Source organism: Argopecten irradians, chromosome 8 (assembly GCF_041381155.1).
Source record: "Argopecten irradians isolate NY chromosome 8, Ai_NY, whole genome shotgun sequence".
Classification (NCBI taxonomy): domain Eukaryota; kingdom Metazoa; phylum Mollusca; class Bivalvia; order Pectinida; family Pectinidae; genus Argopecten; species Argopecten irradians.
The window spans coordinates 1,354,106-1,380,230 of record NC_091141.1 but is presented as its reverse complement, the minus strand read 5'-3'; the positions used below and the strand labels follow the sequence as shown (position 1 = coordinate 1,380,230).

Here is a 26,125-nt window from a genome sequence, read left to right as displayed (position 1 = left end):
ATTCTCAATTTGACGGTTTATCACCCTCCTCTACCCATTTTGCCTTTGCCCTAATAATAATTCCTCTAATTTTGGTAAGTCTAATTTTCTCTAAATCTTTCTTTTTCTCCTCTAGGTCTTCTACATTTACCTCTTCATTACTTTCTAAATCAACTATTGTTTTTAAAAGATTAATTTCCTGTTCCGAATGCGTGTTTTTCTTATATGATGCAAATGATATGGTTTCCCCCCCCTTATTTCTAGTAGAAGCGTTTCTAAAAAAAGCTGATCGTTAATCTGAAACTCGATATCCTCATCTGAAATAGTGTGTATGTTTAAAGGATTATAAGTAATATGTGCATATTGTATTTTAATACCTAAAATATGATCAGTTGTTGTTTTCCGATAATTTTTATCATATAAGAGCGAGTTATTAAACTTCCAGAGTCCCTTCCCTCTCTTAAACTCATTAAACTTTATTGAGATTGTTGGTGTGGAATGGTCGGATCTATATCCAGGTTCAATGTTTGTGGTTGTTATATTTCCTACCATATTTTCTGAAACTAGGAAAAAATCTAAACGGGCTTGTTTAATAGGATTACTCCTTCTCCATGTATATCTTCTGTTTTCAGGATGGTGTTCTCTGTATACATCTACTAAGTTTAAGTCATCAATTAATGTTATAACTTTTTCTCTAGCTCTAGGGTTGTTTATATTTCTATAATTCTTATCATAATCCAGACTAGTGTTGAGTACTAAGTTAAAGTCTCCACAAATGACACAAATTCATTATATTCTTGTACTGCATGTATGATTTGCTGATAAAACTCTGGTTTATCCAAATTTGGGTCATATATATTAATTAAGGTAACAGTTTTGTCCCCTATCAACATATTCAGTGCTACAAAATTACCATCAGTATCTTTTTTTTCATTTAAGACTTTTGACTCAAAATCATTGTTTATTAAGATCGCCACCCCTCTAGAGTTAGATCTGAAAGAACTAAAGTAACAATTATACCCCCATTCTGCCCTAACAATATTTTCAATGTCTTCGGTGAAATGTGTATCTTGTATGCAGCATATATTGTGTTTTTGATTTCTGAAATACGAAAAAGCATCTTTACGTTTAACTCTATCCCTTAAACCCTGGCAGTTTGCAGACATTATCTTGATGGACTCAACCTATACATGTATTTGTACAAATGTTTATAAAGATAAACAAGTAGCTTCCAAGCAGTACCATAACTGAGCTATCTATCAATTTTACCAGAACACTTTTAATCTTATAAGCTACAGTAACAGATGCAATTTTGTAAACAATATTCAAATATGATAGGGGCCTCCATTTTTTTGTAAAATGTTTCGGTTTGTTAGCTTTTGGAATATATGTAATAACTCAATCTCTTTGAGTTTTAGACAATTCTCCCGTTCTATGCCCATAATTAATTGATCTGACTACAAAATGACCAACCTGCCTTCAATAACATTTAAAAAAATTTTTTTTAAAGTTATCTCCCCTTCTAAACAGTTATAAATTTATATTTTTCGGTGAAGCACACGAACATCATATAATGTCCCATAAAAACTACTTACTTCTTCTAAAATTTCATTCTGATTTGCCATAACACCATTATCTGTAAACAACTTAGGTATAATTTTGGACGTAAAATTTCTGTTCTCTAGGCAAAAAAATAGTTTGAAGGCTTTTTCCCTTCGTCTACCCACCGTGCTCAAGCGTGAATTATATATACTACCTTTGATTCCCTTAATCTGATAGACTCTGATTCCATTTTATTCATGTCTAATTCTTCTATATTAACATTTTCTTCAACTTCCAACTTTTCAATACTTTTCAACTTTTCAAAAACTTTTTTAAGACTATCCTCGCAAATATTCAGTTGTTTTTTCTTGTAAGACGAATAAGAAATAGTTTTCCCACTAATTTCCGTTAGCAATGTCTCCAAAAATAACTGATCGTTTATTTTAAATTGTAAATCATAGTCTGGAATATAATTCAAATGTTCAATGTCATAAACAGGAATACAATATACAAATGTAGCTTTTTAACAGTATCAATGCAATTAATTATTAAAATATTCAACATCATCTAGTAAAGAATTATTAAATTTCCACAGACCCTTACCTTTTTAAATTTATTTATTTTAATAATTATTTTGGGCATAGAGTGGTCTGATCTATAACCTTGGTCTATACAAGAATGATTTACACTACCCAAGAAATTTTCTGAAATGAGTAAAAAATCAAGACGAGCTTGTCTAATTTGGTTGTTCTTCCTCCATGTATACCTTCTAGTTTCCTCATGTTGTTCTTTAAAAATATCTATCAAATTAAAATTGTCCATTAACTCTAAAGCTATATTTCTGGCCCGAGGGTTAATAATGTTCTTATAGTTTTCATCATAATCAAGATCAGGTTTTGATACTAAGTTAAAATCCCCACACAACTACAATGAATTATTAAAGTTTGTTTGTTTGTTTGTTTGTTTGTTTGTTTGATTATTAAAGTTATCAATTGCTTCATACTCCTTGTTATAACAATCTGGTTGATCCTAGTTCGGACCATATATATTAATTAATGTCATTCACAAGCCTTCTATCTCAACATATAAAGCTAATAAAATACCTGTTGAATCCTTCTTTTCCCTACATACTTTAAATTCTAAATCATTATTAAAAAATTATAGCAACCCCTCTGGCATTTGACCTGTAGGAGTTGAAATAGGACTCATATCCCCACTCATTTCTAAATAGCTCTTCATTATCTGGAGTAAAGTTTCAAACAATAAATACTGTAATGCTTATCTCTAAGATGTACATAAAAACATCACTACGTTTAAGTTTATCAGAAAGTCCTTGACAATTGGCCAAAACCACAATCAAACCAGTTTCCACAATAAAATATATAGTAAATCATGTGATATGTAGCCTACCTTTCAAAGACAGATATAAAGAAAGGAAAAGAAAAGATAAAAAATCATCCAATAAGGTCTGGGTTCTTGCCTACTACCCACCTACGTACTAAGGTATTACAATGTATACACTAGAATAGACATATTAAAGAGAGCGCAGCGAACTCTTGTGATAGAGAGTTGGGAAACTTTCTCGTTAACCGGAAACCAGAAGTCAAAATAAGATACAGCGTTGCGCAAGACAGTAACTAAAGTCTCAAACTCTCGCGTGATTACAAAGAAGTTATACTTTGAAAATTAAAAAAAAGTAAAACATTAGGGAAAGATAAACAGGAAATGCACTATCGGATAAACTCGGGCCATATCTGGAGACTCAAGAATGAGGTCCGAGGTATTCCGAATACAGACTCTAGTAGTATATAAAACTCTTAGAGGACCGTATAAATAATCCAGAATAGTCAAAAATAATCAAAACTGATTTGAGTAGGCACCTTCACAAGTAAAAAAGTATTCATGTACATTTATTGTCCGTAACCGACCTAAATTGTCTATATATACTTTATGCAAAGTTACTGTCATTTCGTAAATAATCATCTTTCAATGGTGTATCATGAAAAAGCCTGCGTTTAGTCCCATTTGGTAGCACCGTGAACAGCTTACCGTCTACACTATGTGTGTTCTGAACAGAACTCAATTGGTAGGATTCCGTCAAAATCTGCAGATTAATTTTAGTCAGGTCCTCGAAAATCACATACCCTGTGTTCTTCAGCTTTCTGTGCTTATGAAATATGTCATGTTTGATCCTTCTCCTTGTGAATTTTACGATCACATTCCTTAGTTTGTTTCTCCGAAATTTCCCTAGTCTATGTGCAATATTCACGTCACCCTTGCACAATCCCACATTCAGCTTGTCGTTCAGGAAGTCCACCGCTTTCTTCATACACTCCTCTACAGATTCTCTCTCTGAGGTATCCTCCATTCCCACGATCCGGATGGGATCCTTCCGCCCATGGTGTTCAAGGTCGTTGATCTTGCCATTGATGCTACCCTGTAACTCATCGCACCGTGTCTCTAACTTCTCCACGCGTTTTAGTAAATCGTCATTTTCCTCTTCAAGATCTTTGATTCTCTCTTCCAAGCGCAAATATCACTTTTAAGCATAGTTAGCTTACTGTCCAAATATCCCTGTGTGAGCAGTTAAGAGATAGCACTCGTTATATCGTCAAATCTCTGATCTACACTTTTCTTCTCCTTTCCCTCACTATCCGAATCACAACGTGTAGACTATCTTGCATCCGTCTTTCCTCTTGCAGACATGGCTTCGTGTTATAATACTGGCAATATATGTCACGAAAAGTCACAACGATACATGTACAATGTGTAAGTCCATAAAGTATAGCACGTACGTTGGTGAGTAGTAGTCAACGTGAGGAGCTCAATCCATTATGCAGTTCAAAAAGTCCTAGTAAAACATTTTTTCCTGAATAGAAAGATAGGATTCTTCTGTATATCGACGAGTGTTAGGTCCGCAAATTACATGGCCTAAAATGAATTTCCATACGTATGAAAAACACTGAAAATTCAACGTGAGAGATAACAAAACACGACCAACTCCTTGCCACGTGACCCACCTATCCCTCGGTTGCAATCATGAGTTAAACGTTTTGTGAATCGAATACACATTGGGGTGGTGTTTTCGTTCATATAATAGAAATGCATAGTCATATCAGTAGTTTAATGAATATATAAGATGTATCACGTAATGAACTATAATTCAACACACTATTCAATTTAAAACTAAAATAATAGAATTATTACTTTGAAGTCGCCTATTGTATGACATCGATATATGTATGTACAACTGCAAATCGCAGGCAAAAAAAACGCAAAGCAAACAAACAAACACAGCCTGATTTAACTAAATTATAATTTATTTTCCTTTGTTTTCATTCTGATTCGCCGATTTTATCTTTCATACAACTGTACCACTATAATCATTTTTCTTTGTTTTCATACTAAATCTGGATTTTTATGTCCAATTCATCTAATGAAACAACAACTTATTTTGTCAGTGTTTATGGTAATTTAGCCTCAAATATGGACTGTGAAATTAAAGTACGGTACATTTACATAACTATATATCAATATATGGACATTTACATAACAAGGGTCAATATTTGGACATTTACAAAACAATAGATCAATATATGGAATTTCGCATAACGATCTGTAAGATAAATGATTAACAAGCCATGGTAAATGACAATTATTCCTAAGAATGTAAACAAATCAGCTTCAGTAACTATAGTTTTATTTACAGAAATAATCAGTAAAGTAAATTGTTTCGAACTAGAAATGATATATAAACAAAGGCGTTAGTATTTTACAAGGATACTGTATAACCCTGCAATATTTGATTCACTTGATTCTTCCGAATTATCGAATTTTGATACAATTATCTCCAATATCTTATTTACTCTGCCATACATTCAATTTACGTTATGCTCCAATGTACAGATCGATGTATCACGTTACTGAAACATTGAATTGAAGGCAATACTATTATGTGTACATTGTTTCAGTATTTAGAAGTTATTTAGAACATGAGATATGTCTATGTTCAATAGATATTTCATAGTTTTCTTACTTTGTAGTTGATATGTTCTTTTAGATGAAATTTCAAGATATGAATACCGTTTGTAAGTTCTTAGATAGAAAATTATATCATTGCCAAAAAGTCCTTTTGTAGCGACATCATCAAATAGTCTTCATATTGGATGAAATTCCAATAGATTGCAATTGACGTGAATAAAAATGTCGTTTTAATATTAGATAAAAATACAATATAAAAGAAAAACATATCAACAGATATATTTAAGATAAATTAGTGGTATGAAACGAATGACAAAGGTCCTCAATATTTCGTAACACCCCCCCCCTTTGCGGCACCCACTGGAGATAATTGATATACTTTTTCATATGTTATTACATATAATCCTTGTACACATCTATAGACTGTGTCGTCGCTAACAGAAAATTAATGAATACACAAATTAGCTTGCAATTTTGGGGGGTCCGGGGTATCTCCTGGAAAAATATACGATTTAGAATGACTGAGATGAGTTTTACGATGTATTTTGATGATTTTGCGAGCGCCGAAGGCGTGATATTTTGGTGTTTGGGGGGCTCGGGGTTTCCCCGGGAAAAAATGTACGATTTAGAATGGCAGTGTTGAGTTTTACGATGCATTTTGTTGAAATGTCGAGCGCCGAAGGCGCGAGATTTTGGTGTTTAGGGGGTACCGAGTGTCTCCCCCGGGAAAAGTTTTTACGATTTAGAATGGCTAAATAGAGATGAGTCTTACCATGCATTTTGATGAATTTGCTAGCGCTGGAGGAGTGAGATTTTGTTGATTGGGGGTTCGGGGTCTCTCCCCCACCCCCCCCCACCCCCCCGAGAAAAAAAATTACGATTTGGAATGGCCGAGATGAATTTTACAATGTCTTTTGATGGATTTAAAGCGTTCTTAACACGATAATTTTTCGATTTAAAGTTATCTGCATTTAGAAATGATAATTATGAGTGTCGTCATACCATGCAACACAGCTCGATCTGAACATACCGGATTCACACCATCGGCACATTGTTGTGTAACTCAGAATAATAATGAATTGATTGTCTTGCCAAGACATATAAACAAATTAATATTTTAAGAAACATTTTGTTTGAAATAGTATAATTCCTTGATGGACATTTTTAGTCTAGTTCGTGTGTATCGAATTTTCATTATTTAAGGTTCGAACATTCGAACGTTTTAGGAAACGCGTTCTGCACAAAAAATGTGCAGGAGGACCCTTTTTTCCTTTCGAATGTGCATTTTAAGAACATTTCACTCGGCGAAAAAGACATGTTTGCCCCCCCCCCCACTCGTCCTGGGAAATGGAGGGGGGGGGGTGCAATTCCTACGCCTCTGACACAAATGCTTAAATAATTAGAGTAATGATTTATTGTTCACCATCCTTTGTAGCAGCAGTTTTGGACGTTTTGGCGTTCACTTGTCCACCAATAGGATCAACTTACGAGACAAGTACTGAGAGCACGTGCTTCTGGTACCTAAGTGGTTATCCGAGTACCTCTGCCGCGCATGATCAGTGCGTACTCGCTGGTGGACGCCTGGCCTACATACCGGACAGCGCAACCAATGCCTTTGTCACCACCTATCTGAATTCTATACCTGGGTACGTATGAGGCAATTGATTTATTTTATTCAACAATTAAATGATTGCTAGATTACTGGTCTTGTAATTCATGTTTAATTTATGTTTAATACTACATTTTACAAATATATGGATTTGAAATGTTTCCATATATACAAGAAACAGTTTTGAGTTTGAGTTTTGAGTCGATTCGACATAATTTTATGAGTATAACCTTTGAACTGTAACACAATGTTTAAAAGTAGATGCTGACGTAAGTAACATCAATATGTATCATATGAAACAATGAGACAGTGCGAGATGGCAGAAACCAGCATTCATAATTCAGCAAACTTTATGGAATATCAAGAATTAGGAAGAATGCCTTTAGAAATAGGGAGAAAACTTAAAATTTTCAAATATTTAAATTAAAACAGACTGACAATTGTGTTTTGAACGCTTGCTATCAGGAAATGTTAGAAAATGGAAGTGAATGGTTGCATGGAGTGGGAAATGAATTATTTGGGATAGGGGTAGGGTATTTGTGGCAGTTTTGGGATGTATATACATCTGACTATATAATAAATGTTATAAAATGTAAATTATGTGATATATTCAAGCAGAAATGTAAAGAAAAAAATGATTCGTCTTCAAAGTGTTAATTGTACAAGTTTATTGGTCAAAATTTCTGCTTACAACCTTATTTAACATAACCTATTGGTGTCATGAATTCAAAATTATAACAAAAATGCGATTGTCATCTCAAAAATTAAACATTGAAACCGGAAGGTATGACAATTTAGAAAGAAATGAAAGAACATGCAGATATTGTAACAGTGAGGACATTGAAGATGAGTTTCATTTTATTTCAAAATGTGAATGTTATTTAGCTTTAAGAAAGCGTTTTATTAAGAAACATTATTTCATTAGTCCGAGTATGTACAAATTAATTCAACTTTTAGAAACAAGGAACAAAAAAGAGTTGTCAAATTTAGCAAAATATATTAAATTAAGTAATAAAATAAGAAATAAAATTTTATAAGTTAAATATTAGCAAAATCCATCTACACTAGCCTTATGTGTGCTTATAAGGGTTGCTTGTGTGTCAGTGTGTATGCAAGTATGGCGAGAGCATATGTGAGTGTGGTTTTTGTGTATTGTATTTGTATATGTGTTTGTTTCAAACCGATGAGCCGATACGCGAAAGGCTCAAGGTAATAAAAGAATTGAAATAATCATATAACTGTGCATCATATCACTTAATTGGACGCATTGTTGTTAGGATTAGAATAAAATAATATTTAACTTATAAAATGTTATTTCTTATCCCATTTCACACACTTGTACGATAAATATCGACATCGTGTGTACATGTCTGGCTGTTTTTGTACAAGTATGTGCACTTTTTTGTACAGGTATGTACAACTATAGCAGCTTTTTTTATTTTTCTGTTTTAATCAGATACAACACGTTGCCATCGATAAACGTTAAAAACTATTACATCGATAACGCTTACGTTTATGAAACAATCGAGGGAGATCCATTGACGTACACGAACTGGGAGTCAGGAAACCCCATACCAGGGGAGGAATGTGTAGCATTCAGAACGAGCACTGGGAAGTGGTTTGACATATCCTGTGGGCAAGGGTATGGAGGGATCTGTTCACACACCAGTGAGTTGTACCAATATAAGCTTTAGATTTATTGAAGGGATAAATCAGTCAGACTAGTTCTGTTACATAGCCTCGAAGCAAAATATGACATACGTATATTGTTCGACATCCCTTATGAAACATAAAACAAAAAAATATTGACAAAATACACGACACTTAATATTGTTAAGTACTTTAATCGACAACGTTGAAATTTCAAATCTTATAGCAAAATTATTAAGCATGTACATTATATACACCTGTACGCTGTACCCATACCGCGTATGTCACGTAGGTTAATGGAATGCAATACATAACCATTGAGGAATTGACACATTTTTTTCCAGACACAAATATGCACCTAATAAAGTAACCACGCTGCTGTAAGAGCGATTTCAGTAGTTCTAAACGGTTGTAGACTCTTCTGTCACTTGCTAGGGTTCGGCATACAAACGTCCGACCACAATGTGTGATGGCGGACAGCACGCGCGAGTATCACATTTCACACACATTTCACTGCAGTGGGCTTTTCTGGCATATAACAATAATACCGACTACTCTAACTGGTTTGTTCCCGATAAATGTGCCAAATTTAATGGACGTTTTAAACAGAGCTGTCCTTTTAAGATTACTTTGTTTAGATAAGACACCAAAGTGAATAACAACTAAATTATAGATGTAATACCGGGACCACCCACAATATCAAGAAACGTGTTTCCCTAAATTTCAACGTTTTTCAAAGTTTTTCAGATGCATAAAATCATCTTGTGATTCACGATCTAATTATTTGTTCTTTGGTGTTCTGTGCTTAACAATACACGTGAAATAAGTAAGGATTCTGCAATGAAAGGAAAGAGTTTTAACTGTTTCAATTTGTTATCCATTCGGATAGCCATACCACTGCAACGGTACTGTACTAAAACGTAGTACGTTGGTGGCTTTCTATCGGCCACCGCTTCAGTGACATATTTTGGGTGCAAAAATGAGCGAGTCGTAATAAATGGCTCGAAAATCTCCACCATTTTAATATTGAGAGATTATTCAACATGTGCCATTATTTATCGTTTCAAATATTTCTGTTGATACAAATGGAAGTGACATTTTCTACAGCTGTTTATATTTCGATTTCAGGTCCTAGGGATCTAACAGAAAAGAAGAGTTTGTACCAAGTGATAAGCAACACTAGACTGGATGTCACCTCGTTTTCCACAGACATTGTGCGGAGTAAATCGGAGTGTGCCATTGTTTGCGAAACCACAGCCTCCTGTGTAGCCGCCAACTACCGCCAAGATACCAAGACGTGTGAGCTACTGAACGATAACCACGTCTCTCCAGGTAATACTCTCCAGATTACAACTGGAACATACGATTATGTTTACAACGCTGACTTGGTATAAATACAAGTTTCAACGACTCCTTTTGACAGTTTATATTTTAGATAGCGTAGAAAAATATCACACTGACGTATTGTTCTGCATTCTTTTGAAAAAAATAAAATAAGAAATATAAGTCCACAATGCCTTTACCTCTTGTAATTGAAACCTTTAAAATTCCCTTAGTATTTAATTTAGGTATTATCATGCATTAGTACAAAACGTGACTTTTTCTCGCGTTTTCATCGGCTCAGCCCCTGGGCACTATTTAGCCATAGTCCCGGGGCTATGGTTTCGCGCGGTACTATGTTTTGGCGCGCTTTTTGTGACTAACGTCATATTGACGATAATGACGTAACCGTCGCTATCTGCGCTGTTCAATGGCAAACAAACTGTGTGCGGACGACGTTTTGCAAAACATAAATGTCACGGCTTAGAAACTTGAATGCTGACGAATTTACAAAAGCGCAAAATAACAAATTGAACTCAGCAAGCAACGAAATATGCAATGAGGATTTTCAAAGATTTCTGCCTGGAAAAATGTATCTAGACGCCTCCGACCATGACATTTCTAAACGTTGGACGTGGCCGAACTCGTTTAGATAAATTTTTATTGATGATCGTACATAATTGTTTGTCTATTTTTTCCATTTCGTTATGTACTAAAAACTAAAGACATTATTGCCTACTTTTGAGGGCATTATGATCTTATAGTGTTGTCGTGTGATGTGTCCGCGTCCGGCTCGGGTACTATGTTATCCCTCGACAACACTGTAAGACCATAGTGCTCTCAAAGAAGGCAATGATATATAAATTATCATGAATCTAAAAAGATAAACACACTAGTACGATTTTAGTAGTTTTAGACGAAAACCGCTTTTCTCCACTGGCATGGGTTCGGGCTAGAAAATGTCTCAATACCAAAATGTAGTAACGGAGAGCCTATGTACACACACACTGTGGTCATATATATATATATAGTGGACATTATCTGGCAGGTGACTGTGATACCAACTACTCCATATATATACAAATTGTAATGCACTAAATTCTCCATATATGTCAGAAAATGTTAACATTATGACATAGGAGTTCAATCCTACACATGTATTGTGGTAGAATGAGTGTGTAAGTAGAACCTGGGTAAGGTCCCATATCACGTTTTAAGCGTCCCTTCAGAACTGCGATGAAAGTCATAGACACACATTATCGTCTGCATTAGACGGTGTACTGGTATCTGAAGCTGGAATTTTTCATTTTATCAAAGAGCACATTATCAAAGATTTCGTTATGCGCTACTGTAAACCAATTTCTCCAATCTCCAATTTCTCCTGCAAGTAACACACAAAACAATCTTCACACCAGATTTCGAAACGCAAATATTACAAGAACAAATATAGTTATTAGACATCGTTTGGCGCGATAGAAAATATGTTGTCAGTTATTTTCAAGAAAATTCGAAGAAAACATTTATTTTTATGTATGAATGCACATATGAATTAAAATATAATAAAATAATTAAATACGTAATCCTTCACCTTTTCTGAATATGCTGTCAAACATGGATTTCTCCCCATTAAAGTTCGACAGATCTTTCGTCTCGCCATTGACCCTTTTCAGATTGCCAAAGCTACATCTGTTAACAACTTCGCTGATAAACTGTCCGTCTGTTGAACTGCCCAGGAATCGAGATAATCGACCAATCTCTTCTATCGGACTCTTGGTGTGATTAACAAAAACAAATAATTATGGAAAGTAATGATTTAATTTAAAGGAAAAGATGTGAAAATAATATAAGTATATTTATCAGAATGTTTTCAAATCTGTGTAATTTGTACAATAGCAAAATGTTTTCAAAATTAGCGCGTAACCCCTAATTTTGAGAGTGTCTTATCTTTACATAAACATGGTCGCAAAAACATTTTGAATTATCTTTTTAATTCATGTTTTAGTTAATTTTTCTTCAGTATCGACAGAAATTGAATTCGCTAAAATAAATTGTTGAAATACTGTGGAATTAAACCTATTTCAAAGTATAACACTTTTCATTGAAATATATATCATGGTAGAACTTAATAACTGTTTCAACAGGGATGTGTTATAAAAAAACCTAAACTTACCTTTTTCAGATTTTCATAATAGATCATATGTAAGTTTAAACGTCTCTCTGTTCGCATCACTTGCTCCCATTCAAGTGTGTATTCGAACCAGTTCTTGGGGTAGCCTATGGAAACAAACAGTATAACATGAAGTGTTCGACTTGTTTTGTAGAAATGTTGTTATTTTGACACCTCCTTCCAAATCGTTCAACAAATCTGACAATTATTCTGATTGTTATTTTGAAATTATCAAATGCTGCAGTCACACATATTCATACATTGATCATTTAAGTTTTGATCAATATGCAATCTTATCAATACTGATCAATTCAGTAATACTGTTTGTCGGCGAGTGTGGTTGGATATGATTTAGTATCGAAAAATTAATATGCACATAGATAAGCTATGTCCGGAATAAGTGATTATCGATTAACTAAAATGCAAATGTTCCATCTGCGTAATAAGCTATAATCGCATATCTCTACAGGAAACATACTGAGAATCGCTATAAAACATGAAATACATAAGACACCCAACAAATCATTAAAACTACAGTTGTAGGCCAGCAGTTTCAGCTTCAGAATATACTTTCTACTGTAAATGTGGGAATTTGCGCGAGAGGGAAATTTACACTAATTTTGCGAAGGTCGCATGATCACGAAAATATCCTCTACGCGTAATATTTTGTACTAGTTTGAACTTTGTTGTTCAAAGTGTATCTATTCCGAAAATAGCAACGCCGCGGATATTTTGATCTAAGTAATAAAATACAATTACATGTATATCTCACTTTGTATGAGAGGAAACATACTTGGTAAGAATCGATCCAGAGTTGGCTATTTACGCGAAAGTAAATTATTCCGAGGAATTTAAATACCGATTACATATAACACTAACCTGGATGGAACAGAAACAATTGGATCCAATCGTTAAAGTCCCCGGCGAAGGCCTGTCTCTTCTTTGATAGCATATTGAAGTATGATACCGCAACATCCTTTGGATTTCTCTGTATGAAGATTATTCTACCTCCGTTGCGTCGTGCTTCAGTTGGAAGGAGGTGATAGGGAAGATGGGTATTAAAAACCCGTGGTGACTTCAGACTGGTCAAGTCATCTGGTGAGGAAAATTCTATCATCGATGTTACTTTGGATACTGGAGAATATTCAGTCCGACCATTCAATAGCATAGTGGTTATTTCCCATAACCAATGAGTACCTGGATTACAAAAATAGGTCAAGCATTCTTTATAACTGAAAAAACGTCATGATCTGATAGCACCGAGGTTTGCATAGACTATACAATGAGTTAATGTAATCTTTCACGTAACATGATCATGCACATACTGCAATCATATTGCATACCAGGTTTTTGAATAAAACGTAATATCTGATATGAAAATAACATAGATCTTGATATATAAAGGAATATTGTTTGAATCCGTGAATAAAGCTGTTAACTTCAACTAATTGTTATAAACAAAAGACAAACTAACATAAAGCGGTATCAGTTTATGTTTCTATAGTAATGTTCAGAATAAGAATATATAAAGTGACCTTCAGCTTTCAGATTAATGAAAATTGAAATACTAAAAGACGGTAAATTGACGCACTAAACACAGGATTGTTGTCTCAAAATTACACCCAACTCTTCAAAATGGCTTACAGTAAAAATATTTTTGCGTTTATTATGGATTACAAATAAAAGACGCCAACGATTTATAGTGATTTGATAAAGTTTGTATTACGCAAAGCTATACAGGGGGAGTGATCAAAAGTTAAAACGTTGCAGAGAATTAGAATTGAGCACAAATATACAATTTTCTATCTTAATTATTGAATGAAATTGCATCATTACCTGCTTTAGGGTACGCACAGATAAACACGTCATCCTTTCGATACCCCAATGCCTCAATGGCTGTTACATTGTCTCTCCAGTCTGGTACTAGACCTGAGCTGATTGCGTCGGCTGCCACATAAACACCTTTCCGGCAGACGAAATCCCGGGAACCTCCACTTGGGATAGGTATCCTCTCGATATCTACTTCCGGGAGGCTTACTAAAAGTATACACAGATCTGGGATATCTCACGAGTTTGCGTGTTAGTGTGTTTACTAATGGTTCCGAACGAGTCCCAGCTCTATCGTTTGAGGTGACTCGTTGGTTCCCAACGATGCCTAACTTAAGGACATTCCTTAACTTGAAATTCCCCACAAACGAATGTACATAATGTATGAATGCAAACAACGAACCATGGAAAAATTTACGATTCCATACACACTTGGAGCCTGTCAATTTTGGGACTTTAGTATCTTTGTGTCTTCTGAGGCAGATGTATTTCGAAGTTTAACATTAAAGTCATCTCTATTTCGTCACCGACAGGATGAGAGAAGAAATGTGATGTAGTCTGTCTTATTTCATGCTAACATCATACCATAGCTCTACCAATAGTTATCAAATCACCTGTATTTGTACTAGCTTCGTCATCACATTTCAATTGTTTCCATGTTTCATTTACTATAATACCTACTCGTTCTCTTTCACTGCAATATCCACTGTTTTAATTTCTACACCAAATGAACTTAATACTAATGGCAAATAAATGATATCTGGTAATCAGAAGCATGTGCACACGAAATACATCTTTGTTTTGGTGCAACTTAGCGTATACAAAAATCCAGTTGCTGTTTTTATCATTATTTATTTATTTTTATGACGGCTTTCTTTCATATGCAGTCTTTGACCAAACAGATAGCAATTATCAAACTGTGTGTCTTTAATAAGACCTGAACGATATTATACAAATATTGACTTTTTGTAGGTTAATACGAGGAACTGTTAAACCTGGGAAAGGTGATATTCCCCGAGGCCGAAGGCCGAGGGAAATATCACCTGTCAAGGGTTTAACAATTCCTCGTATTAACCTACAAAAAGTTAATAATTGTTTTGTTATATGAAACGATAACAAGTTACAATGATTCAAAATTTGCCACTTGGAGTAATTTTGAAGCAAGGAATTTAAAAAAAAAATCTTCATCCATGTATCCTCAGTAGGTACTTTCAGTTCATGTAATTCTGCTGTAATTCTTCACAATATAACTTTCGAACATATAGCTACATTTAAAATGTGTTATAATATCTTTCCTAATCCTACCTCACTCTTGTCTGCCATGTTGGATTTAGCTATTGTCCGATGATCGTCAATGCTCTATTTTGATTGGTCTAAAATGTGGAAGAGACAGGGAATTCCCTGTGTTTATTTATAGCCAGGTTACTGGATTTGCAATGTCAACCTCTGAACAGGTATTCATTGGTCTCAGGTTGACATTGCATTTTGTCAAGACCTGACTGAGCGGTCTAGACCAATCAGAAAACGGCAAAACTCACAGTCATATAACAAATGATATACTTGTGTCAGAGTATAACACAGAACTGTTAACCATGAGTAAGTATTTATTACATATGGTTAAATAGAGTATATAAATAAACACGAGGAATGATGTAATTCTGACTTAGTTAACACACCAGATGCAAACGAAACCGTTGTATATTACAATGTGTAAAGAATATGCATACCCTGTGTATCCCTGCTACTGTACCGTTACACTTACCCGGTGGGTAGCGGCATTGTCCTGTCATGGCAAAGATGTTAAGCTGAAACATTAAATTCCCCTTGATATACAGCACACATAGTTTAGTATATTTAAATTGTCTATAAATATTCTAGTTAGGAAAATATAATAAATCGTTTTATTATTCCAAACTTGTGACTTTTCAATTAATTTGTTTAAATGACATTCGACGGAATGTTTCACCATTCAAATATTTTTAAATAAAAATGTAGATTGATTTATGCGTGTTTTTGTATAATGCATACGTATTACTGAGAGTGTGGGCTAATACGAAAGTAATTACCAATGCATAATTTTTTACATTTTAGTGGTCACATTATCGTCATCCATATACTAAAACGTCTTATCTGATCAAACTTTAAACATCCATGAAATGCATCCCCCCTCATACTTCAAATGACACAATTCCGGATTGACATTTAGTAATTACTACCTGAGATGATATTAAAGTGTTCCTGGTTTGATATTAAGTGTTTGATCATCTTTTTTAATCTACTGGCTGTGCGGATGATTAGCATATTACCTGATCTATCAAAGCCAGATTATATGTTAAATGCCGAAGTAGGCATGATTTGCATACTATCATTAGAATCGAAGGATGTAAGTGATTCTGACAAAAGGTTGTGAGGCAGTGGGAGAAAATGAATCACGGAGAGTTTATATATAGCTCTCGCTTATTAAACTAGTAATCATCATACAACACGTCGTTATTACATCGAGTTTAACTTCATGCAACGTATACATTGATCGACAATATGTAAAGGACAGGTACAGAAAGGTCAATACAGTAAAGCGCATATATACATATATCTCAACCAACGCTCGAAAACAGACGCCAATTACAAAGTTTCATAAGGATTTTTATCATTCCAAAGAAGTTCCTTATCCGTTCCACAATTACAATGTTAAGTTTTACATTCTTCATACCACTAACGTACATATATGTTTATTTATACTTATCATATTATTAGTATGTATTATCTAGATAATATTTTATTAATTGTAGGCGGAAGAATCATTTGTAATATGTATACAATATTACATGCAATACCTGTCGCGCTACACACCACACTTGTTCTTCGGCAGTGTACTGTACTTACACACGTGTGTCGCGTCTGTGTATATTTACGTCTGTGTGGTGTAACTTCCGGTTTGGTGCGACTCCTCATTTTATTATCTTTCGTTGTACATGCCCCCCTTTTTAAATTTAGATTACAGTTTAGGAATTCGCTTTACATGTACACACTTTCTAGATATTTCCTTTTTAACGAAATTAGTGTTTATTAACAATGTTTTACCAAGTCTCGCAAGGTCTCGTTAACGTGGTTTACTGTCGTTCGAGTCTCTCGGACTTTTCCATGCGTCGTAGATATGTAAACAAATGGAGAGCGTGTTGTGATTCCCCTTGGGACACAACAACTCTACGATAGGGTAGGTAGCATCCAATCGTTTTAAAACTTGCTCCAACCTCTGATATGTATAAAGAAAATTCAAAGCAAAGCGTCACTTTCAAATTTTCGGCCGTGCAGAACAGATCGCGCTTGTTCGCAGTGAAATTCAACAAAAATTCTTGCTGGTTTTGGTACATTCGGCCTCAATATTCTTGCTATATTTTGGAACATTTTATCACAGACGATCTAAGCATTCAATATTCTTGCTATTCAATATTCTTGCTGTATTTGGATCATTTTATCAAAGACGATCAAAATTTGAAAACTTAAAAATGCCAGAAAAGGAAATACGTTCATTCTTTAAAATTCCAAATGACGTTTCCTTGGACACATACATGATTCAGAGGTTGGAGAGCATCATGAAAACGGCAACATCCGTAGAGCAGGCATTGTTTGCCATTCAGCTGGACTGTGCGGCCTTTTGTGACGGCTGTTACTTTTGTGGTCAATTTTAATTTTGGAACATTATCAGTCAATTTTATAAGAAAAAGAACATTCAACTTTAATTCGGCCTGATTTTGGAAAAAAAATACTAATCATGGATTCCTCTGATTTGAACGCGGAAATGAAAAAAGTGGAGATCTGGGCAACACAGAAAAAAATAACTGAGGATTCACTAAATTTACTGTTCAATTTGGGATTTTGTTCAATGGAGGCCCTATCTTGCCTCACTTCTGAGGACCTGGCCAAGTCCAAGATCCCTGTAGGCCAGGTCAAACTCATTGTCAAAGCTGTGAAACAAACTTTTTCGACGGATCCGGTAGAGGCAGTACAGCGTAGAGCAGAAGGAGCCACAGGCGGCTCCACATCCCAGATTCAGGAATCGGCTACAACTGATGAGAATTCCCAGGATGAAGACTTACTGATCAGGGAAGTGTTGAACAACCTGCAGAGAGGTCAACAGACAACAGCTGGATGCCGTGAAAATACTGATGAAACACTGCAAGGTGGGTTTTCATGGCAGGACCCTCAGGTACATTTAAAATCACTCGGGCAGGCCCGTGATAATAACTATTTAGATATCACAGATTTTGTTAATGGGGGTATGCAGACTGAGAAAATTGTGTCTGAAAATGAGGTCTTTCAATTTATTTATAAAGCTGGGCCCCAAAAACCTAAATTAGAAAATATCTCTTTGTCACAATGGTCCAATGCTAATTTGGCTATATTACATAAACTTGTACAGGATGGTACTCTGTCCAAAGACCACATTTTTGATTACCTATCACACACTTCTAGGATATATCGTTTAATATCAACACATGATATGATATCTGTCTTCCTATATGATAGGGAATACAGACGTCTCCAACATGTCCACAAGTTCCGTTGGGGTACAGCTGTCTCTCACCTATCGGACGAATTTTTGCGCCTCAGACCATATCAGTCATCAAATTCTCAGTCTGCAAAACAGAGGAAAAAACCTTTGGCCCCCGGTACTCAACAGAAATTTGCTAATTTTACACCCCAAGGGAAGGAAATATGCAAAAGATTCAATTCTAAAGGGGGGTGTCAGGCACAGCAGTGTCGATACGAGCATGTTTGTTCAATACCAGCATGTTTTGCGTCTCATGCTAGAGGAAACCATAGTTTAAAAAAACTAGGTGTAGCTAAGCAACCTAAGCCCTCTGCTTGTTTGAACATAACGGCCTGGGAGAATGAATTAGGCAATGATTTTGACAAGTCTTACATCTTAAATGGAATTAGGAATGGTTTTGATATTATTGATCCTGTATCTAGTCCTGCCAGAGCTTATCTAAAAAATCACCCATCAGCTAGACCCTCAAGTCCTTTATATCAGAAAGCAACAGAGCAAGTTTTGACCGAAATTGAGAACGGTAATTATGTGAAAGTGCCCTTTACACCCAAGATAGTCAGTCCTTTAGGGGTGTCATACCAAAGCCTGACGGAGGTGTACGACTGATACATGACTGTAGTAGACCTGAGGGATTAGCAGTGAATGATTACGCTGAAAACATTCCTAAACATAAGTACAGCACGGTTGACTCTGCTGCGAGACTAGTATCCCCTAATTGTTACATGGCCAAAGTAGATCTCAAAAGTGCATATCGTGTTGTCCCTATCAGTGACAGCAGTCAAACAGTAACGGGGATTCATTGGGAATTTAAAGACGGAATTCGTTACTTCATTGATAAAAAATTACCATTTGGCTCTCGTTTAGCACCTAGTATTTTCCATAGACTTTCTCAGGCAGTGGTTCGGATTATGAATCGTAAGGGTTTTAGTAACATAGTAGCATATCTAGATGATTTCTTTATTTGCGAGTCTTCTAAGGCTCAATGCATCCAAAGCCTTAACACCCTAATTTGCCTCTTACGAAGGCTAGGGTTTATGATTAGCTGGAATAAAGTTGTGGATCCAACACACAAACTGACCTTCTTAGGTATCGAGATAGATTCCCTCGGAATGCATCTCAGACTTCCTGACGAGAAGTTACACGCACTAAAATATGAGCTAGACAATTTCAGCTCCTCGCTGTCGTGCTAGCAAAAAGCAACTACAATCTTTAATAGGGAAACTAAACTTGGCGTCGTCAGTAGTATATGGCGGGAGAGTCTTCCTTCGCAGACTGATCAATGCTATGTCTTCCCTGAAAAAAAGATTCCCATAAACTCCGGTTTAATGCGGAAGTCCTCCGGGACTTAGCCTGGTGGCATACCTGCTTTCAAACCTTTAATGGCAAATCCCTCCTCTTAGAGAAACGAGCTGTTACAAGTGTATACACAGATGCTTGTAATGAAGGGGCGGGTGGTCATTGGGGTAATGACTGGTTTTATACAAACTGGTCCGCTGACATTCCTACTGCGTTACATATGCACATAAATGAAAAGGAAGTTCTAGCTGTATGCCTCGCAGCACACTATTGGGCTCCGGCCTGGGCAAATAAGCGTATTATTGTCTTCTCTGACAATATGGTCACAGTATCTAGTATAAACAAATGTACGTCTCGCAATTCTACAGTTATGCATTTTTCTAAGATACCTCTTCTGGTTGTCAGCCAGATTTAACTTTCATTTATCTTCCAAACATATCAAAGGTAAGCATAATTGCTTAGCAGATTGTGTGTCCCGTTTGCATGAGGGCAAGGCATACACTTCATTTGTCTCAACGCTCCAAATGCCAACCCCTTTATTTTCTCTGTTGTACCATATGTCTATTAGGTCTCTTTCCCTTCTTTTATCTAGGCACGGCCCGAAATATGCGGTTGCTGGATGATCAAGTGTCCCTGTTACGTGCGAATGCTTTGGCGCCATCAACCAGACGAACATACCATACCTACCTAGATACCTATCTAAAATTTTGTTGTGATCATAGTATAAAACCTATCCCAATATCTTATATCAATTTAGGGCGGTACATTGCCTTCCTATCTATGAGGTTACAGTTTTCCTCAATAAGAAATTACCTGTCGGTTGTAAGGCTTTTACATCTTGAGGTCGGGTTAACTAATCCTGTTGACAATTTCCATATAAGTAGAGTACTAAAGGGAGCACGTAGATTGTTGGGGGACTCATCCTGCCAGAAACTTCCGATTACTCCCATTATTTTAATGCAAATCTTACCCCAGCTTGATATTAAGTCCCCTCGTGATATTTGCTTTTGGGCTGCTTGCTTGGTTGCCTTCTTCTCCTTCTTCAGGAAGTCTAACCTTTTCCCCCCCCTCCTTGAAGGATTTTAATCCTAACATACATCTAAGTCGTCATAATGTGTCCTTTAGTCCTAATGGAGTGATCCTACATGTGCATTGGTCAAAAACTATTCAGTTTAGAGAGAGGTCACTCTCTGTACCTTTACCATTAATTCTTTCCTCTCCCCTCTGCCCCACCCAAGCCCTCCTTTTGCTGTTCAGGCTGTGTCCCTCAAAAAACTTAAAGATACCGGTCTTTATGTTCCCTACTCCAGGGGGATGTAGGTTGCTTAGCTATGATATTTTCCTCTCTCGTCTTCGAGAGTGCCTTGGACATCTCAGGATAGATCATTCAAAATACTCTGGGCATAGCTTTAGGCGGGGTGGAGCATCCTTTGCACTTGAGTGTGGCTTACCACATGAAATCATTCAAGCGCAAGGGGATTGGCGTAGTGATGCATATAAGAAATACATAGACACGTCTCTCGCATATCGTCAACACCTCAGTACTTCACTTGGGGAAGCTATAAAGAAAAAATTCTGAATTTTTAAATATGTCTGTGGTCAGCCATGAAGACCCATCTCTGTAGTGTGCATGTAATAACAGTGACTCAAATATATTTGTACAAACATTCTGAACAGTGCGTGGTCTGTTCGATCACAGACAGTACATGGACATCAATGGACCTCTTAAACCGAGTTCAGGAGAACATAATGTTAATCAGTGATTATTTATGGTGTCGACTTCCCGTGCTGCTGGTTATATCATTGAACTTCATATTGTTTCATGGATTGACTTTGGATTTATTTTGTGTTATACCATGTGGAACTGTGTATGATATATCGTGATGGATATGTGTACGTATATACCATGGACCTGTAATTATATGTGTCTTATCGTTGCAGTAACAGGCAGTACAGACTGAATTCATTAATGGTCACTGTGCCTACTCTCCTTTGAACCTTTTTTGAACCTTTTTTTTTTTTTTTTTTTTTTTTTTTTAAACTACTTTATACAAATATGTAATTTTACTTTATATACTTACCAACTCAGGTTTGGGTGTTTGGACAAATTACTACCTGGTTTATTACATGTGGTTCTTCCACTTACTGTAATCATAATCATAAAAAATATGTTATGCAATAATATTTTGCAATATTGTGTCATGATTATATCATCGATCTATAATTATGTAACATTACATAATACGATGATACAGTAATAAACCTTGGCTACATTATCACCCAAACCTGAACGACTTTAGTTTTTATTTATTGCTTTGTAAGGCAGAAAGTTCGTTTTATCAACTTTCTGCTTTGCAACATGACGACTGTACTATTAATGTATGTATTATCTAGATAATATTTTATTAATTGTAGGCGGAAGAATCATTTGTAATATGTATACAATATTACATGCAATACCTGTCGCGCTACACACCACACTTGTTCTTCGGCAGTGTACTGTACTTACACACGTGTGTCGCGTCTGTGTATATTTACGTCTGTGTGGTGTAACTTCCGGTTTGGTGCGACTCCTCATTTTATTATCTTTCGTTGTACATGCCCCCCTTTTTAAATTTAGATTACAGTTTAGGAATTCGCTTTACATGTACACACTTTCTAGATATTTCCTTTTTAACGAAATTAGTGTTTATTAACAATGTTTTACCAAGTCTCGCAAGGTCTCGTTAACGTGGTTTACTGTCGTTCGAGTCTCTCGGACTTTTCCATGCGTCGTAGATATGTAAACAAATGGAGAGCGTGTTGTGATTTCCCCTGGGACACAACAACTCTACGATAGGGTAGGTAGCATCCAATCGTTTTAAAACTTGCTCCAACCTCTGATATGTATAAAGAAAATTCAAAGCAAAGCGTCACTTTCAAATTTTCGGCCGTGCAGAACAGATCGCGCTTGTTCGCAGTGAAATTCAACAAAAATTCTCCCTTCCCTTCCCGCCCGGTATTTACGTTAATTGTGTAGGTTGTGTTAAACTTTGTACCTTTATATGTGTAGAATAGCTTAGAATAGATTACTTAGTTTAGTCCTTAATTAGTCGAGGTTAGTCAGTCCCTAGACGGACAAATTACTACCTGGTTTATTACATGTGGTTCTTCCACTTACTGTAATCATAATTATAAAAAATATGTTATGCAATAATATTTTGCAATATTGTGTCATGATTATATCATCGATCTATAATTATGTAACATTACATAATACGATGATACAGTAATAAACCTTGGCTACATTATCACCCAAACCTGAACGACTTTAGTTTTTATTTATTGCTTTGTAAGGCAGAAAGTTCGTTTTATCAACTTTCTGCTTTGCAACATGACGACTGTACTATTAATAAGTTTCATATTCATCCATTGAAACCGGATACCTACATTTCCACAACTAAACTTTCAAAGATGAAAATAACATTGTCGACATCAATTCATTCACCTTTATACTGATTTAAAGTCACATGGTTGAATTGTTATTAATATTGCGACCGTTGCAACCGCACTTTTCGAAACTGCAATCGTCGTGGCATCTCTTTAATCGCTAACTGCTTTATACTTCTCACTCAAAGCTGTATTTAACATGAATATCGTTTAGTTTTAAATTTTTCTTTGCATTTTGATTTCAGTCGCTTCCACTAAACGTATAACGTTTTAGTTCTTAATACTTGTATGTATCAGTGACTAGTCCCCTCAGGTAGTGATAGCTTTGTGATTTAACTAATTGTTTAATAATGTTTGTTAACTTTTATAAATGTTTTTCAAAAACAATTTAAAATGACATGAATAATTTCGAAGGAGTCATCAAGCTTTTCATCATTTACCCTATTTTGTATTATAAATCAGTGTTACTATGACGATGTCAATTCGTGGACCAAACTAGATGATACAAATATGTCGCTATCGAATGTTACTCCTATTATGTATAATGGCAGCAAATAATCGATAACAACACCTTATTGTGCGACCAACCTGTCATTTCTGTGGTGTAAAGAGGAGGCACAGAGATTTTCAATACAGAAATGCATACCATACTTTCAAAAATGTCAAACAAGAAGGATGGTACTAGACAACAAAAACGAGTACTAAAACGGCCATCAAAAGGATAGAAACCAAACTTGTTGATACAAGGCAACGAAAGATATTTTCAAAAGAAATCAATCTTATAAAAAGTACAAGTAATCAAAATGGTGAAAGGTGGCTTAATAAACAGAAATTATAATTGTTTACCTTTAAAAGTGATCAGCCGATATTTCAATTTTCAAGTGTTTTATAACTTTACATTTTACATACTTTAGTAGTTTTCTGAATCTCGTTGATTTATTTTCTTACGTTAACTTCAAAGACCTTTGAATCAGGGCTATTGAAAAAAATATATCACTAATTCTTACCTTACCTTCTTTGATAGGAATTGAAGATACTGTGACAAAATACGTCCTACCCAATCAGCTAAATCAAGTTATTCTTGATACCAAATCGTGATATGAATTAAACTGCACCGATGAAATCATAAACGATTATGCACGGTAGCGTTTCCTTGAGTTCAATGTCGCTATATGTCATTTGCACATACCTCACGATTACCTTTCAACATCTTGTACTCTTCTGACTGATTGACCAGGCTCCGGCATTATTTTTCACTGGAGTTGTAGATTTCACATTAACTTTAAATGGGACCGTACAACATGTTACTTTCCAGTTACGTAATAGGGTTGGTATGTAACTTTATAAGTGCGCTTTTCCTCTTTGATATATAATATTTTAACTACCTGATATATCGCAATTTGTGATAGAAAACATATTGGATTAGTTATAGAACTAGTATGTGATGTATATTACTGATAAAGATCGATAAACCGTCTTATCAATACGATACAGCTTCTTGTCTTGTGTTGGTGTTTGCATCAATGTAAAGTATGTACATTTCTCTTGTTTGTTTTGTAAAAAAGTTGTTGAATTTACTTGTGTCATGAATCTCCAAGTACATTATTTTTAAGCTGCAAATTGTTTTGATCATACACTGTATAAAATACAGCAACAAACGATGTATCGAACCATTTTCGAAAATGAGTGAACATACATGCATCCATATTTCAGCGAGCGTTCGACTGATTGCACGTGTGTGGTTCACGCGCTTTATATAGGGGTCGGTACCCGGTTTTGTATCCAAGCAGAGTAAAAATAAAATGGCGATTGCCGTCCTTAGAAACGCAAGGAGTTGTCTCAGAAACGAATTTTGAATTTTTTTTGTTTTTTTTTTTAATCTCAGATATATACTTTTTAACTTGCATTGTAAGATTAAACTAGGGTTTCTCAGACTACCAAGACTCACACCTTCAAAGAACATTTCTGCTTGTAGAATAAATTAATTAAATGCTTTGTTAGTTCCTTTTGTATTTTGTTCTATAACAAAGTCAGAGTTGTAAGGACGGATCACCGGTCATCGCCTGGTAACAACCCTGATAAATAATGACGAGCACCAAGGAAAAAGTAGTTGAATAACACCCGCCTATTGTGGTAGAAGATAAATCTGATTAAAATCAGCTCCTTACTTAGCTTACGCTAAACATGTAAATGGATAACTACGATTGTCATTTTATAGTTATTATCAAATATATAGGCCATGTCATTGGCATGATGTTCAATACCAACTATGGTTGCGTTTCCAATGGATTGACTTTCAAAAAGTCTGTTTGTATGGTCGAAATGAAGGTTGGTTTTCGGTAGCTAAGGTATAAAATCAGTTGCTAGATGTGTTCATTTAAATAATTTTCTTAATAAATCGTCTGTAATGGGGCTATCATCCATATGCAATATATATTTGTAAATTGCACCTAATTTTTAATATTTTGGCAAAGTATATATGAAATATAGGGAAAAAAACTTGATAAAATCAATTTTAAAAGTTATGAATAACAGAATATATCAAATGATTATTTTTAAAAAAATATTGTTACTAGCACAGATATATGCCATAGCATTGATATGATGTTCAATGCCAAATTTGGTTGCGTTTTCAAGAAATTTACTATTGAAAAGTATGTTTTCTGTGGTCGGAATGAAGGTTGGATTTCGGTTGCTAGGGTATAAAATCCATTACTAGGGGTTTAATTTTTAAACAAACCGCCTGTATTGGAGCTATCATCCATATGTAATA

The 26,125-nt window shown here is 35.3% G+C and overlaps 3 protein-coding genes across 5 annotated transcripts in view; 2 read left to right on the top strand and 1 right to left on the bottom strand.

The window, feature by feature from the left end:
* LOC138329062 (uncharacterized) overlaps positions 1 to 10,275 on the top strand; it is a 15,635-nt gene extending 5,360 nt beyond the window's left edge. The window contains exons 2-4 of the mRNA XM_069275786.1: positions 6,938 to 7,148; positions 8,568 to 8,779; positions 9,890 to 10,275. Coding sequence (XP_069131887.1) covers positions 6,938 to 7,148; positions 8,568 to 8,779; positions 9,890 to 10,155 — 689 coding nt within the window. The 3' untranslated portion in view covers positions 10,156 to 10,275. The remainder of the gene's footprint in view (positions 1 to 6,937; positions 7,149 to 8,567; positions 8,780 to 9,889) is intronic.
* On the bottom strand, positions 10,225 to 26,125 carry LOC138329061 (sulfotransferase 1B1-like). 3 transcript variants are annotated; one of them, XM_069275783.1, is made up of 7 exons: positions 24,360 to 26,125; positions 15,838 to 15,880; positions 14,085 to 14,285; positions 13,128 to 13,445; positions 12,252 to 12,355; positions 11,670 to 11,850; positions 10,225 to 11,462 (listed from the first exon to the last, which is right to left on the bottom strand). In XM_069275783.1, the coding sequence occupies exons 2-7, from the start codon at positions 15,863 to 15,865 to the stop codon at positions 11,350 to 11,352; spliced, it is 945 nt and encodes a 314-aa protein (XP_069131884.1). In that variant the 5' UTR covers positions 15,866 to 15,880; positions 24,360 to 26,125; the 3' UTR covers positions 10,225 to 11,349. The 3 variants fall into 3 exon arrangements, with proteins under 3 accessions (XP_069131884.1, XP_069131886.1, XP_069131883.1); XM_069275785.1 differs by having other exon boundaries at positions 24,365 to 26,124; XM_069275782.1 differs by lacking the exon at positions 24,360 to 26,125 and having other exon boundaries at positions 15,838 to 16,682.
* On the top strand, positions 17,848 to 21,144 carry LOC138329060 (uncharacterized). The gene is made up of 2 exons (XM_069275781.1): positions 17,848 to 18,256; positions 20,516 to 21,144. Exons 1-2 carry the CDS (start codon positions 17,848 to 17,850, stop codon positions 21,007 to 21,009), a joined length of 903 nt encoding a protein of 300 aa, XP_069131882.1. The 3' UTR covers positions 21,010 to 21,144.